This window comes from Geospiza fortis, unplaced genomic scaffold (assembly GCF_000277835.1).
Source record: "Geospiza fortis unplaced genomic scaffold, GeoFor_1.0 scaffold41, whole genome shotgun sequence".
In the NCBI taxonomy this organism is placed as follows: Eukaryota; Metazoa; Chordata; class Aves; order Passeriformes; family Thraupidae; genus Geospiza; species Geospiza fortis.
In genome coordinates, this window is record NW_005054299.1 from 1,522,675 (window position 1) to 1,540,499 (window position 17,825).

Here is a 17,825-nt window from a genome sequence, read left to right on the forward strand (position 1 = left end):
TTTTAGATGGGAATGCAATTAAAGTAGGTTACTCCCCTGGTTTTAGCTGGGCTCTAACGACCAGTCTCTAAGCTTTCCCATCATGGACACTGACTGACAGCTGAAATGCCTCCTCTCACAAATTCCAGTGTCATTTGAACATCCACCCTATCAACAATTAAATCAGAATGTAAAAATGCCTACAAACTGGCTGCAAATATGCATCAGACCCAGTAGTATCTCACATAAAGGACCTGAGTCCACAAGCTCATCCCTGCAGTCCTGTGAAATTAAAAGCAATTAATTCACCATGAGACAGATAGTCCAGCAATGTGCTTCAGCAGCAACAAGTGAATGAGAAATCAAGACAACAGCCTATGTCTGGGAGGCACAGTATTGACATAGAAAGTTCAAGTAAGAAGGGAAATGTGTGTCTATCTTCTTCACATATGTTCCACTTCTTTAATTCTAGGAAATGATGCAAAAATTTAAAGTAAGTAAGTCCAGCAGTTAAAAAAAAAAAGGCAAAACATAGCAGATGGAGAGAACAGCAGTGGCACTTGCAATCCTGGTCTGACCTGCTGGTTGCAGTGCTACAACATCAGAAAGATGTTCAGCACCTTGCAAGGCCTGACCAGACCCCTTATAACACAATCCACAAGAAAGAGTATCAATATATCACCCTCCCAATTTGATCAATGTTCACACTGGAAGTATGTTTATATTTGGGTCTAATACATTGTTTTGGCTGAGTAATGCATCCTTAATTGAGATCTTGTCTGAAGTTCTGAAAAATGTCCAGTCTTTTTCTATTAATCATGAAGAGACAATTCAGAATTTTATAAAGTCTTTTCTTAATTAAGGATAATCATAAGGATATACCAAATTTCAGTAGGTATTGTCAAATAAGTCACTCCTCTAAAAAATCCACCACATAAAAAACCACACTGCTGTTACACCTTTTGTACAAAACTACACCATTGCAGCAATATTGCACTACTGTGCAACATGAACCTCTTTTGAAACCCACTAGGGTTGTAAGTGAGGATGCAGAGTAGCCTGTGGTGCAGACTGACAATGTGTGTTGGACTGCCCTTCTTCTCCAAGCAGCCCTACGAGGTGTGACTGGGAAGAAGCCATGGGCAGGTATGGCAAAGGCTCAATTACCAACAGCTCAGGGGCTCAGCTCTCCAGCGACAGTTTTCATTCAGCTGCCGGACCTCAGGCACCCTTTCTGAAATGGACACAGGCCAGCTCTTGTCCCTGGACATAGGCTACCCTAAGTTAAAGGCTGCTTCACTGCCCACAAAACTTGCAATTTATGGATCACTTAAAAACCAAAGAAAATCCTCTTGAGATAAACTGTACTCAACCTGAAAGGCAATGCAAAATCCACATAATCATGAAAGCCTGACACTATCTTGTTGCTTGAATCAAGCAACACTTTTAAGCTTTTCTGTTCTGAACAAGATTAGAATGTCCTCCTTTATCAGGATATAAAAGCAAAGTTCAAAGCAAGAGAGTGATTGAATAGCTATGAGCCTTAAGTCACAATCTCCACAATTATATTCATAGTGCACTTTATAATGGGCTCATAAGTGGCTCGTTGAATCTTTAAGTACTTCAGATTTTTAAATTATGGCAAACAACCCCCTGTTACCTTCTACTTATGATCATACATGCCTACAACACATGACTTAAAGAACTATTAACATCAGCATGTTTTATATTTAACCATTTCTTAATTATGGCATGAAGTTTCTGATAAGAAATGTAACTATAGCTTATCTTGTAGGTTAACTGTTTCTATTAATTTATTCTGCTACTTCTGAGAACACTATCTAAGTAAGAAATGCTAGTGGTAGGAAAACCTCAATGCAAATCTGATCCTGGTTAGCAGTTCACAATGAACACCACCATATTTACTGAAAACAGAGTGAAGAAACACAAGGAAAATGTTGTAAAATTATGCTCCAAAAGTTCATGCACTGGCACGAGAGAATGGGGTACTGAACCAACTGTGGCATTCTGAACAAATAATGCTTTTTATGAGTATTCCTAAAATAACCCTCCAAAGTGCCTCTTGGAAACTGCTTGTGCTCATGAGTTCACATCCAAAAACTTGATGAAAGTACCCTAATTGAACAAATTTGTATCCAACAGGTTAAACACGCGGATTTAAACAAAAGTAAGTAATTTCAAGGGATGGAGTATTACACAAACACAAGGACCTTTTGTGTTGAAGGTATTCAGTTTGACTGGAGTTTCATTTTTAACATGTCCCTTAAGACAGAAAAGCAATTGAAAAAGATGCATTTGAAAACAAATGTTTTGTCGAAGAAGGATCAGCCATTGCTAAAAGTCTGAAGAAGAATGGTTAAGAAAAAGTCCTTATCTGCTAGATCACACAGAGGTGAAACACTGGAAGTTTACACGCTGCAAGTTTGGAAGCCACTGCTTTAGAACAGCAGTAAATGAAACGTACAGTCTTCCACCATCTGTTAATCAAGAACTTCTTCAGTCTCTAGTGTCTAAGGTCTTAGACTCCCAAGTTTAACAACTTATTTAGCACAAGGACCCAATCTGTGTAACACGATCCTAAGCCTCCACTACCTCAAGCCTTCTCCTGGCCCTCTCACTCCTTACCTCAGCAAGTCTTGAAGAAATCATTGAGCAATTTGCAGGGATTGGAAGTGAACAACACTGATGACTGCTCTGTGTGTATATTAACTGTGCCAGGACTCATTTCATAAGAATGAGAAGCTTGTCATTTTCAGTTGTGCAGAGTGTTTTGCGCCAGATGACTTCTGCCTTCCTCCCTGGAGACAGCTACTGAGCCAGCTCTGAACAGATGCAGCTCTACAGACCACCTTCTTCTGGAAGCATCAGATAGTCAAAAAACTTTTATGGCCTCCAAACAATTAATTTCTCTCTTTAAAACAAATCAGACAAAAAATCCCTATCTTCACTAGGAAGCAGCTTCCAGCTCTTTTGTCCTGCTCAGCTTGTGAACCCAGGAGAGCCTGCCTCACAGCTGCAGAAGTGGGAGCTCTACCCTCCAGGTTTCAGCAGAGAAGATGCTGTGGTATAGTGGCATCAGACACAACAAGAATATTCCATCACCACTCCCAAAGTGTTTCCCTAACAGGAGGCTGAAGAAAAGCAGGGACAAGACAGTTATTTTTTTCCATAGGCCAACTCATGCTTTCCTTGCTGAAAAAATGTTAGCACAATTAATGTGAAGAGAAATTAGACCAGAGGACAAGAGACATGGGGAAGAGCTGACCCTGTGCCTTCTCTTATTAAACCAAACTCCTGCTTTGCGTGCAATCCATAGAATATTAAACTTTACATACTCTGGACTTGGCTTGAAGCCTAACAAAACTGGAACCACCCCATCCTTATTGGCTTTATATAGATAGGTACGGAAATATACAAAGTTGAGATGATTCATGCTCTCTGGAATGAAGGGCAGCAGCACAACTTTGCTTGAGCAGAGATATTCATGGGAGCAGAAAAAACAGAGTGAGCACTCTGACTGCTGGGAAAAGCTGCTGAAGGTTGTTCTTGGTAGCTCTTGAAGAGGAAGAACATTACTGAAAAAGGGGGTAGGGCAGCCCAGAGAAGAGATGGGAAGGTGCCTGGGCCAAAGAAGATCTTTTGAACTTCTAGTCCACAAAAACAGAACTTGTGAAATAGAGCAGCCTAAAATCAAAATATGTAGTCAGCAATTTTAGCAACTCTTGGAGCTTCTCAGCATATGGCACAAAAAAAGGACAAGGCAAAGACAAAGTACAGTATAAAATTTAAGTAACTACTCAATATACATAAAAATGTAATTACTATGCTTCTTAAAAGGCAAGAAATGCTCTCCCCATATAGGCTATGCACTCTAAATGAAATGGAAGCTCGAAATACTTTTGGCAATATTGATAGATTCCACATTTTTCTTAAACACACAAGATTCACTTCAGTGCTTTAATCAAAACATTACTCCAAAAATACACAAACAAAGACCCAGGTATTCTAAAAGTATTTGGAAAGCATTCTGAGATTTTTAATAATCATATCAGGATGTCACAGTTCCTAAGGAAAACTTTAAATTATTTTCCAGAAGTTTGATTATGGAAAGACACTGCTGATATGAAACTAGAGAGCAACTTCAGATTTAAGGGTGCTGATGTAATTTTTCCACAGAAAGCAGCTGAACTCTGTAGAGAGAGAGCAGTGTCAGGTTAGAATGTTATCCCGCTTCATGGACTCAAGCCCCACTGCAGTACGTTTCTGCACTGCGCTCATGAGATGGTGACTCTCACTGCACAGCTGTACAGATGTTGAACCTTCAGAAGCTGAGATAACCATGTCAAACTTGTGTGGTTTTGCCACTTGGTATTTTGGGTGTATGCCTTCATTTGTGATAATAAATATCAGGCCACAAACGAATGTCGCCTCAGATATCTAATATGTTTAACACTCAAAACAGCTTGAAAATCAAAACATTTCTGCTGTTAGCTTGGAGTTCTCCTGGAAGAATTATGCTACAATATATACCAGATGAATAGGCAAGGGATAAGACAATGATTGCCAGTTGTTGGGATGGGGTTCTCTGCCATTTTGTACCCATAGTTTTTATCCTGCAGTACACACAAAGTTCAAACAATGCCTTTGTTAGGAAAATCTAAATCCTACTGCACATTTCCATGCTGAAGACTGAAAATTTCAAAGTGGCTCCTAATCATATCTTGCCTATAAGCAGGTACAAAGAAAGGCTTGTCTGTAAGGCATCTGTTGAAATGAACAGTACCATGCATTTTAACTATCAATTAATGGGCCCCAAGGCTTTTTCTTCATGTAGCAAATGGGGAAATGTGATAGCAAAGTTAAACAAATGACACAGCATCAGACAGTCAGTCTGGAACAGCAAAGGCAGCAGAATTCAACCCTAGCCTCTCATTTAGAACACCCTTATCACCACACAATTCCTTCTGCATATGCTTACATAAAATATATTCTTATGTGCGTTAGCTTCTGCACCTCTGCAACCAACAACTACTGAGGAGAAATTGCTGTAGCTTAAAGAAAGGCAATTGTGTTATACCAACAGATGACTTCCAAAATTGTTACTGTTACGGCCCACACTAAGAAGAAGGGCTTTGGTTTGACCCTTTGCACACCCTGAGGAATTAGCATTAGAGCTGACTAAACCCACAGGATGAATCCTGGCTCCTCATTGAAAAAGGCCAGAACACCACAACTGTAAATGAAGCAACACTGAACACCATTTTCTGTGGTATTGTTAGAAAAGCTCTCCCTCCCCAATGAAACCAATAGCAATGACTGTCCTTTCCTACCAGACTCTTAGCTTATACAATCTCAGACTCCTATCAGTACGGTGAAGTCTCTGTCTTTACAATTCTGTTTCCAGAGTTGTCTCCAATCAAACTAATGCTCCTAGACCAGAACTGTCACATGAATGGTTACTTTCCTTTATTATCTACAGAACCTTTTCTGGCCAAAGTAGTAAAGACTCTATAGGAGTCCAATAACTTTACAAGGTGACGGCATTTCTGTGTTTATTGTAAGCAATTTCTATTGCAAATTGCAACAACTTTTCAAAGTGCAGCAGTGATTTGGAAATGCAGGCACACTAATACATCAATTGCCATGACTAATGTGTAAACTTTTAATGACCTTGGCAAAATCTATCTTTCATTGGGCAAGTGCCACTATTTTGACTGTACAAAATGTTTTGGAAATATGTTGAAAATTATACTTGTTTTGGAAAATATTTCAGGATTTCAGTATAGCAAACGGAGCTATATTAAATAAAAGTTTGACATGGAGGAGAAAACACTCCAAGGTTGTGTAAGTCTTTTTTTTTCCTTTTAAAAGAGGTATCCTCCAAGTGTTGTACATTCATAGAATGCTGACTTTTTATCCAAACAAACTTAAGAAGATAAAACATTATCTTGAATGGTTTTCATTCAGTCACTGTCATCTTCTTGTTTCAGACCACCTCCTTCTTCACTGTTGCCCTCTCCATCGCTTTCCTTGTCCCAGTCCTTCATAGATGCTCCCATCATGAAGTCATCACGCAGTATATTCCATTCTGGCCCCTCTTCAGACTTCACTTCACCCTGAATGTTTGAGGGGAAGAGAAGAAAGAACAGAGGAACGAGATAAACGTGAAAGGCAGTAAAAGATGCAAGGTCTCCATGCAATCAAAATAACACCTCTGACAATCAGCAGACTGGGGGCCAGGTCTTTGTGCAAATGGTACAGAAACATGCAGAACAACCAAAAATGACTTGATGCTAAAATGCAAACTTGTTTTAACCAACCAATAAAAGAAATATGGAAACAAAACAATTATTCCTCACGGATGAAACAGTCAACCCTGGGCATGGCTTCCTTTATTAAAATCTTTCCTGGCAATCAGAATGGATTCATGATATCATTTATTAACCCCCAGGTGCTGCTTCATTAGAACACTTCTTGGCACATTTTTAAAACACAAATATGGATTTAATAAAGGCTTAACCCCCCTCCCCCCAATTTAATATTTAACATATTCAGTGATACATGAACCAAATCCCCTTTATGTGAATTATTACCTCACTACCTGGGCTTGTCATATGGTACAAAGCTGCCTCTAAAAGAAACAAAGTTGATCTACTCTCAGCAAGCCAACAACACCTTACTCCAAATTTCCTACCTCTTGGAAGTGGATAAACTCGAGGCCCACTGCATGGGCTGGTGAATAATAAAGAGAAGGGCCGGGAGTGGAGTTTCAGGTTAGCGCTGGAAACAGCGCTCGGTCGCTGTTCCCGGGGGTGACAGATCACGTTTGGCAGTGCAACAGCCCCATCCTGTGGCAACACTTTCACACAACAGCTGGAAGCTGTGCTTGCATCCTTTGCGGAGGAAAATACCCAAAGCTGCTCGATGTACTGAGGAAGGATTTATTTCAGTGTTTATGCCTTAGCAGCAAAACATTTCTGAGGAACAACATGGCTCAGTGTCCAGCAGGCAAGCAAAAACTTGTCCTACCAAAGTGAAATTAGGGGCAGTGAAAACACTGATTTAATTCTGCAAGGTCTTTGAAAATAAACTTAACACTGGCACCCCAGGGAAGCATTCCACACTCCCCTGCTCCAAAGAAGGGACCTCAGCATCCTCTGCAAACAAGATTTGCCTCCTGGATGCAAAACCTGCAGTAAATGTATGATCACTGTAGACATCTGTCCACACCTCTTTTCTGCCATGCATCTAGGAATGTGATACCACTGCATGTTTAAGCTGAAGCCTGTGGGAATCAAGATTTGGGATAGAGCAGCATAAAGAATTTGATTTCAGGAGAAAAGAGAAATGAAGAATGCGAGTCCATTACTGTAAATAAAACATGTGCTATCACACCATCAGAAGTTATCTGAGTGCAAAATGCCTGCCAAACAAAGTATGTGTTTTTAACAGGTAATCAAAGCAGAAATGCTACATGTGACTTCTGCAGTTCTTTATCAAACACTGCCCTCACAAAAATAGGATAACAAGTCTTAACACTTTTCTTCCCAAACGGAATTTCCCAGGGCCCAGCTCAAATAAAGAGAAACTCTACAGCTGTTCCTCAAGATGTTTGCACTGGGTTTCAGTTTAGGCTTTGCTTTTGTGCCTTCACAGATGCTCTCATTAATGCCTTCTCCCATCCAACAATTCCCCTTTTCCCAAGGGTAGTGCCTCCTAACCACCCACCACTCTTGCAGCAATTTACTTCAAGTGCTACACCCAGTAAACCTAAAATCATCTCAGAAGGGGCAATCAATTACTTGGAATTAAAGAGCTACAGATAAGGTAGGTCCCTAGGCAGACCTTAAAATTTTCACGAGATTCATCTGTATTGTTATGACAGTGCAAACACAGGTAGTCTGTTCTGGGATGCAAGGAGAGGGAAACTACTGTTTTCCTCCTTTTTAACTGTATTGCAGTTGTACATGTTTGCCTTTGCAGAGTAGAGACTAGTTTAAAAAAAATATCACCAAAATCACCAAGTTCTTTCTTTTTTAATCCCAGATCTTTGATAAATCAATATTTGAACAGTGAAATTTAAGAGCATTGAATCTGAAATACTTAAAAGGAAACATCCCATATTTCTTACAAAACAATCTACATTTTTTGTTTTCAATAATTAATCCAACAGAATTCCCTTTTTTTCCAGATGTGCAGAACAGGGATTTTTTTTTTCTTATTTTGTTTTGGTTTTTAACAGCACAGAAGGAGTAGATTATTATCAGCAATGACAGTTGCAAGCTCAGGGTTTGAAAAGCTCAATCCTCAAATTCATCACAAGCTACTATTCAGCAACCATTAGTCCTTCTTTCTGGCTATGTCAAGTGAACAACAGGACAAAAGCAGGACTTGAACAAAAGAGGGATGCTGATCCTCCATAGCATTACCCATTCTGTAAGGCACCACAAAGGCCTGAATAGAGTTTTACAACAAGCCCAAAGGAGAAAGACAGAGGTAGCATGTTCATGGCTCAAAGATGAAGATTAAATGCTTGAAAGCAAATATTTAATCAATTTTAAGCATGCCTCCAAGTGAAGAAAATGCCTTATTTAGTATCTTCATTCCTAACTCATTTACTACTTATTTTCCCCTCAGAATAAAAACTCTCCAAATCTACTGCATCACAAAACATTCCCGAAGTCTTACGAAAATATGCAGCGAGAATATTTGTATAATTAACAATTAGTTGAACTGTAACATCACTTCCCAACTTGCTTTATGTAAGAATGTTAATACAGTTGGGTTTTCAATGCCATAATCTAGTTTCATCTAAATAAAACAAAACTGATTCTTGGCACGTGGAAAATAAACCAACTTTCAATCTACACAAATGCTTTTGAACTCCCAGTCAGCTGTTCATGCACATCTCACTACAACACTGAAGTCCCCTTTGAACATCCCCAAATGAAAACAAAGCCAACTATATAAACAACAGAGTGTAATGCTACATAATGTGAATCCTTCAGTAAGGCAAGGAGTGAAAAATTCTTGTGTTCCTTTTTTTCCTCTCCTCTTTTATACATTGGAATTGGGTTTTCTTTGCCAGAAGGGTCTGCCAACCTATTTCAAAAGGTCTGAGAGGCAGCAATTAGTAAAATACCTCAAGAGTCACTGTTGCTTTACTAATTGCTGGTGATGAACTTGCTATCATGAGCTGAAATAAGGCAGACCAAAGCATGTACTGCGGTTACTCTAGTGCTGATACTTGCTCTGGTGGACTCATTGTCCAGTTGAAAAGAGTATAGATTAAAAAAAAAAGAAACAAAAAAAAAACCTTGCCCACTTGTTAGGCTATCACAGGATTAGCTAAAGCCTCTCACAAGTAGGGCTTTGTAGTGGGGACATACTTCCTGAACTAATTCTGCTTTGAAGACATACTCCCTAAAATCTGCACCAGGATAAGAGGAACTGAAATTCTTGGCCAAGTCCTAATAAAACCACCAAACAGAGGTCCAAACTAAGCTCGAGCTAAGCTTAGTCCTGTCACTTAGAACAAGCAGCTGACCTTTGCAGGATCCAGGCTGGAACTGCCTCCTGGATGCTTTTAAAGGAATTGGTCTATGAAAGCCTTGTGGTAGCAACAGCAGCTATAAGATCAAATTAGAAATCTCCATGCTTTTGTTCATTTAGCACCACAAAAAACTGGAGCTAAAAAATTTGCTCTTGGTAAATGACAAGACAGTATATTCAACTGAGACCTGCCAAATTCAACACTGGAGCTGTGGCAGACAGCACTTGACACACCAAGGTGTGGGATCAAACTTCTCTGCTCTGTCTCAAGCAGGATGATACCTGCCTGAGCTTTTCAGAACCTTACACTCAAGCAGACCAAAGTCCACAGTGTTTACTGGTAAGTAATGGCATTAAAAGAAGATATGCCTTGAAATCAAACAAAAGACAGCATTTCACTCCACTGTCCATCAGCTTGGGTCACTTGAGCAACTCCAGCTTCTGTATCTGCAAAACAACAACCACATCTACAGCACCATGGAGATTCCCCGAGAGCAGTGTCCAGAAGAAGACAGGAATTCCAGGGTTTTCAAAAAGGAACATTTTTCAGACCTAGGGATTACAATCAGCACACTGGACCCCCCCCCCACGCCTTTGCTCTGTGTATAAGATGAAATGCCAGAGCTTGCAGGGGCATCTCTCTTTACCATCACCTACAATAAATGTTTATTTGTACCTGTCAGGGAAGGAATTTCTAACATAAATATCTCTCAAGCAACAACTTTAAGCACTGAGAAAACAATTCTAACGTGTCTAATTAATCTGAACTGCCTCCCCAGGTTCCTCTGTTTTGCTCAATACAAATATTTAAGACCTTGAGACACAGCGAAGCTTTTGTCATAAGGAAGCAGTTAAAAAGCGTAACTGCCAGAACACATTCTCACATACATCTGACAATTACCTTCTCTGTCAGCCTGCATCTTGCTCTGAATGACTGCTTCTATTCTGGTTCTCATCCCCAAGCAAGTCCATGTAAACTGAGCTCAAAAAACCCCAATCAGGCAGCACAGGCATACACTGAACTGCGTTAAATGTGAATTTAAAATAACAATAATAATGATAATAAAACCCCCACTTGGCAGAAGAGGGGGAGGGAATGAAAAGCAAAGAACACCAGCATAATCATTTCTCCTAAGTTAATTTTCAGCAATATGCGAGCTCACAGGCTAAGAAAATAAATTTCCTCCAGGCCGGGAAGTAATGAAAAAAACTGCAGCCAAAGTATCTAAAGCAGAAACGTACACAGAAAACAAAATGTAATGATTTTTAACAGGAAAATGATACTTGGGTTTGATCATTAGTGCTTCCAGCAACCTCATCTGATTTGAACTGCAGCAAGATCTTGACTCTAAGAAAGGTTCCTATGTAAGCCTGATCCCAAACAGCCAAAACCCCACAAACGTGCAAACTGAGAATACAACCTACACTGCTATTATCTTCAACTTCTGAGCTGAATTCTCACAGCAACTCATTCTGGGAAGTATTTTCAGCTTGCAGAACATGTGAGCTGCACAACAGAAATTTATTCTGCTGCAGTATAATTCTGCACAATCATTTATTTCTTAGGGTACGAGTTATTCAATGCCCATCTGCATTCCCTCTCTGAATGAGAAATTAGAGCAACTGAAATAACTGCCCTGGTTTACTTGAAGTGACACTACAATGTGGGTACCAACAGTGGGACAGGGGATTTACCCAGATCACAAGCTTTCTCATATACACCAGAATCTGCTCTGGCAATTCTAGTAAATAATCTAAGAATGAAATTTTTTTACAGCGTGTTTTGAGACCTGCTGTTCCTGTTCAAACTTCTCTGAAAGTAACACACTGGAATTATTACTACAAGCACAACAAATAGTGATTTTCCTTTTGAGCACAGCCAGAAGACCACCCAGAACGGAACGACCTGCACAAGGAATCTCCCCATCCTCACATCCTCCTCTAGGGTTTACTACAACTGGGGATGTGTGAATGAGAAGGAATGCTTTGGATTGGCATGCAGAGGCTTAAACATGGCCCAGCTTTGGAGGGGTCAGAACTCAATTACAGAATTTCTAAAAGCAAGCATAAACCTGGGCCTAAGCAACGAAGAAAATTCAGAAGCGTTGTTATTAAATGCTCAGTTGCAAAGAAGAATCTTAGAAAAAGCTTATGAGAGAACAGATTTCCTCAGGCTTGGTTCACCAGAAACCTCATAAATCATTATTTCTGTCAGGAAAAGCAAAAATATTTTAAGAATTCAAGCTTAACACAGGGCCCTTCTGCACACAGGACGCTCTGGAACTCCTCAGCCTGTGCTGTTCTCCAGCCCATCGACAGCAGCCATCTCAGAAACCCCTGTGCTGCACAAGGAATTCCACCACATGCTGCTGCATGACCTGTTTGGCCATACAGGCATCAAGACTCCCTTCCCATGTTTTAATGAGCATGATGTATAGCAAGGGCATGCTACACCAGGAGCAAGCTGCACAGTTCCTGAACCACCAAGCTGTACCTGGAAAATACACAGATATAGCAAGAGTGCCTAGTAAAAAATTATGCAGTCAAGATTAAGGCCGCCACTGTGCTATCCCTCAGATGTCACATCTTAATGTCTTTCAACAGTTTACTTTAGACAAACATTCTCCAGTCACAACAGATTTTTCTCAGATGTCACCCATTTATGAAAGACACTTATGCCCTATCTCAGCTGGGTACCTAAAATTTTCTGCAAGTTGTTATAAATGCTTGCCTGCTGGCCCAGTAAGGAAACATGCAGACCTGCAGCTGTTTGGAGTATTTCTGATTTTTTTTTCACAGTAAATTAGCAGCTTGCAAATTTTTAAATAATATGAATATCACTCAAATTATTTCCAAGAAATGATGCTAAAATCATCCACTGTCTTTCATTATGATTTAGCCAGATGCATAACGGAGTGAGTCCCAAAAGGTTGTCTCAAACAATAAGGGCTAGAGTAATGACCATGCCTGTCCCTTCCAGCACTTGAGAAATCATCTCACAGAACAGCTGATGAGAAGGAAGTGGGGCAAGTAAAGAGCCTCTTCCTGACTCAGGATTTCCACTTTTGAGTCCCAGAAGAAGTGTAAGGATCCAAAAAACTTTGAGGTAGGAGGGTGACAAATAAAAAACCACCAAAACAGAATCTACAAGGAACTAAGCTTTATGCAATTTTATTATTAAATGTGAAATAATGATGTTTTCATGTCTGCTAAGCAGCTTGTCTGATTTCACCTCCCTACAGTCATTGCCCTTGCTTTCACTTCAATGGTTTTTGTGACATATCCTAGAGGTCTCCAAATCCAAATTTCTCTGATCTTATATTCCTGTAACTTCCCCTCACATTGCCATGTATGAGTGGCAAGCTCATTAAGGAACAGACCATACCCCTCTCAACACTCCCAGGCTGCTTCCTAAAAGCAGCCTGATGAAGGAAGATGTAAACTGCCCAGGATCCCAATCCCTTATCTTAAAAATATGGCTACCCTTTCTCTGCATTTCTGACCTTTGCATCTCTGTCTATGTTTCTGTATGGGCTTTCCCAACAGCTTCAGGTGGAGGAGAAATGACACAGACCACCTGCAGGCCACTGTCCAAAGTTCAGCAGCAAACCGAAAAGAGGTCAGACCTTTCCAAGAGGCAGTTTTAGTATAATCTGTAATACTAACCAGGTTTTAGAAAGTACGTTTTCTAATCTTTCAGTAAATTTCAGAAACATTCATTAAAAACTGGCTGGGACTTCCCACAGTTCTGAAAAAAAAAAGTTACTGAACTCAGCAACCGTCTAAACCATTGCAGGCTGGAAGGAGTTTCATCTACCACTCCAGAAGTCTATTGACCAAGATAAACAGATGAGTAGGTACTCACAGAGGTCATTTATAACACACACACTCCGGAAATCACAACATTTTATACCTTAATAAAACTTCAAAGTAAAGGAATCACTTTCCTTGATAATTTCCAATAGCAAATGCTCAGATGGGGAAAACAAACTTATTCAGATAGACAAGCTCCACCCAAATCTTCTTACTTCCAGAGAGCACTTTTCCATAAAACTTTATGAAATGTTTAGATGTATTTTTCTCTAAGTACACTGCCCTGCCTATAAGAGTTATGAACAAAGCCAAGAGTGGAGAGCTGCTTTTATAAGGCTTCCAACTTGATTTACCAGATAAAAGTCTAATAGGATTTGACTCTTTGTGCTTTGTATACTCACAGGAAGATCAAAAGAAGATGTATGCCACAAGTTTTTCTAATGTGGTTGTTTTAGACATAGTTTTACTGAAAAAAAAAAAGCCTTGCAACATCTTCTGGGAAAACAAAACACATCATAGTATCCTGTGCACTAATAAACAAATAGCAAGGCAAGTTACTCTCAAATATGACAGATGGAGCTGTCTCAGCATTGCCTGACATTTCAATCACAAGTCCCTGTTTATATTCACTTATAAATTTGCCAAACTTCAACTGCTTCATGGTGAAGGATTTTGCAACGTTTCAAATATAACCACTTCATTCCTTTTCACAGAAAGACAAACTTAAAGTATTTTGTCTTCAGCTTTAAGGAAGAAAGAGACATTTTCTACAGGAACCCATTAAAACTTTGCATCATTCATTCTTTTTAAACTTAAAAATCAGTTAAGGATGTGTTTTGGAGCTTGCAACATATCTTTTGCTATCTCCATGAACATTTGCTGGATCTGGACAAGTTATAAACATCTGGAAGATGGCCCTCCCCAAACTTCAGGTCATCACCTCAGTAAATGCAATAAGCATTTAGCATCCAAATTCTCTTAAGATATCTGTCCTCACTGATCACACACTATCTGCATCTTAGCAGGCAGCACTCAACTGAACTGAGAGTGACTCATGATGACACACAGGGAACTGGCCTTTCTGTGCAAACAGCTGTCAGGGCTGCTCCTGCATTAGGCACAGGATACTCGCTTGGCTCAGGTGCAGGAGGAAAGAACCTGTCAGGAACACAGAACCTGACAGGAAGAGGATAAAAAAAAGAGGCAGATGGAAACAAAGTGCAAAATCACAGCCTTTTCCCTTCCTGATTTCTGATCAAATATCTGATAAAGAGGACAGAAAGGGATATCTAAGCATAATAACACAGGAAATAAGGTAAACCTAGTAAAATACTGCCCTTCACATGACCCTTAGTTGTCTTAAGTGGAGTTGAATTTACAGTGTCAACTTCTTGACATTGAATCAAATTTAAATATTGAAACACTGACAAATTTAAACTGACATTTAAATATTGAAAAAGGTCTACATTCCCATGTTAACACAGATTTGCATTACCTGCTATGACAACAATCAGGGAACTGAGCTTGCACGTCTTAAAAACCCAATCCTGTTGATGACCCAAACTCTCTAAGTTAATACAACTTCTAAACAAATTTAAAGTAAAAATGTCATAATCAAACAACCTCTAGTACTTCACAACAACCCTTTACCTTAAAGAACATAAAGAATATAGGATATAGCAAATGGTGGCAGGCTGCACTGCATTTATCCCTAAGGATATTCTTAAGAATACAGCATACAATTAGTTGTCAGCAACTTTCTGGTACAAAACCAAAAAACTTCATATAAAGCATCAGCTCTAAACATATATGGGGTGACCTTCAAGAGAATGTACATACAGTTAGGGAAAACAGATAAAATTGCAGGATCCAAAGGAATCCAAATTAAAAGTTTTTGTGCATGTGATGGGAAGACATTTATTAAAACTGGGAGAATACATCTACTCTGGCTACAGCTGAACTAAATTAATACTTGGCTGCCCCCTCAAATCTCCTGGAATACATGCCTGCCTGGTTACTCCTTCAATTAGGTCTGTAAAACCAGCCCACAACAGCTGTAGTAATAAATTTGTGCTACTCTGCAATGCCATTATCACCTAAGGAAGTTTCTTGATAAGATTGAAAGAGGTGTTGATACACCTTACTACATTTCCAGAAGTCATCTCTGCCTTCAGCCACACTTCAGAAACAATTTCATAATGCAGATTGAAGCAACTGTTCAGACTATTGTCACTCCAAAGAGGTATATGAATGAAAGCAGTTGTTTTTGGTTTTTTTCACCCTCCCCATTTCTACACTGTGAAAGCAGTGGGAAGAAACAGACCAAGCTGATGGCCAGTACTCAAGAAGCTGCAAGGAAAAGAAGGCAGTCACTCCCAGTTTTTAAACTGATGCAACTTTTAAGCTGGAACACACAATTTATACCCCCATTTAGCTTTAAAAATGAAAGCCCCCATGCCAATCCTTGTATCCCAGCAAGAACAGCAGTCGAAGTTGGAAGCATAATATTCCTCCTGCCCTTGAACAATCTTCAACTACGGCTTAAAATAAAGTCTCATGAACAGAAGAAAAATCTATAGGAAGTCTGACTCTAACCACTGTCCTTACAAATTACTGGCCAGATACTTAGAGCATTTATAAAATATGCTTGAGGTAGGAGTAACTTTTCTGGAAAAGCACTCTAAGTCCCATATGAGCAATCGCTGCTATGAAATAGCACTTACATTCTTCTCCACTCATCTTCCTTCCCATCAATAATTTATTTTAGAATAGGCACTATTTTGAGACCAACACACCGTTTTTTTCCAGATGCCATCCCAACACAGGAAGCAAATTGTACCTCGGGGTCACATAGTGAGCCTAGCTTACAGAAAGATTACCTCGCAGAATTTGGATCATGGTTACTGAAGTAGACCAGGAAATCCTGCTCTTACTTTCACTACTGAAATGTTCTGCAACAGATCTGGTTTAAGAAAGTTTACAAGTTGTAGCAAAACTGAAGTCCTAATAAAAAATGAAAGGTCAATGAGTGCAGGTTATGCTTGTCATAACGAGCATCTGCAACTTTCATGCCAGTTGTTTATGTGTCACTAGAAAATGTTTTACCACACAGTAACAGGGACCAGCACAAATTACAAAAGTCTAGATGAAATTGTAACTAATACACAGCAAGCGTGGAGAATAACTCTGAATTTCCTCTGGATTTCCTTGGTTTCTTACAATTAAGATTTCAAGACTTCATGTAGTTTGCTACATTAGCCAACATATCTATGCAACTCTAGCAGAACAGAAACTTCACTCGATCCTGGAGGCAAGGGTACTTCCTAAGAGCACCCTGTATTAAGGACTTAAAGAAAACAAAAGGTTCCTTTACTGCCACTACCTACTTCTGTATTCATTCTATAGACATAAAAATAACTTCAGTCTCCAGGCCTGAGAAAACAGTACTTTTGACACATACCCCTTCTAAACCTATAGTTTAATAAAGTTTCTTGTAGTGTCTTACAAGAAGATATGACCAACACATTCTGAAATGAAAAGCTGGTGTGTAAGGATTTTGTTGAACAAATTGAAAGCTCTCATATCTGCCAATAAAAGATTCATAGAAAAGTCCAACCCAAAACTTAAAAAAAAGCCCATCCAAACACAAACAAGTGGGATTTCTATTTTTTTTTTTTAATGACTACATTTTTCTCCCACATTGCAAGGCTTCATACAAGGTGGTGAGGCGAGAGAAATTATATGGTCTTACCCAGAGGCAAGCATCATGCACAGTAACTTGGAAAAAAAACAGGAAAAAATATTACACAAGTCAGCTGGCTCAGCAAGGATTAAGAAATACTTTGATAAACAGCAAATGATATGAAAGGCAAAGCTTTTGGCTCCAGCTCAGAAAAATAATTACTCCCAGCTGGGCACACAGAACTCCAAGAAGGGCTACAATTTCACAAGAAGGGCACAGGAGAACTTACACAGCCTTACAGTCTTTCCTTTATAGTTATGTTGGTAGGTATATGCCAAGTAACATTTAGGCCAATGGCTAAAAGACTATGAACAATGTTCTAGTGGGGCACAGGTTACCTGCCCTTCCCAGGCACGCATAAAGCTGATGGAAACAGAGAACAAAATTTAAAAGGTGGTCGTGCTATTTTGAAATTATACTGCTGCAGATGGGCCTTTACAGAGCATTTAATTTCTTTTTTTCACATATCAATATACTTGGCTAAATAGTCAATCAACAGAGCTTTATAAGGGGTTTCTTCAACAACCCCTGACACTTGAAAGAAGCTGCCAAACTTTTAAAAATACAAAGCAAATTTTGCATTTAAAAACTCCTGCAGAGCAAGAAAATGCTTTCACCCATTCTCAAAATACAGTCAAGTCTCTTCTCACAGCACAAGGCTTGAGTCAAAAAGGTTTGCTTTCACTGGTAAAACTTTTTTCTGCTATTTTTCCTGCTG

At 39.4% G+C, this 17,825-nt stretch overlaps 1 protein-coding gene across 1 annotated transcript in view; it reads right to left on the reverse strand.

Annotated features, from left to right (window-relative positions):
• Positions 1 to 3,772: 3,772 nt before the first annotated feature.
• RRP15 (ribosomal RNA processing 15 homolog) overlaps positions 3,773 to 17,825 on the reverse strand; it is a 20,753-nt gene continuing 6,700 nt past the window's right edge. The window contains exon 5 of the mRNA XM_014307963.2: positions 3,773 to 6,116. Coding sequence (XP_014163438.1) covers positions 5,964 to 6,116 — 153 coding nt within the window. The 3' untranslated portion in view covers positions 3,773 to 5,963. The remainder of the gene's footprint in view (positions 6,117 to 17,825) is intronic.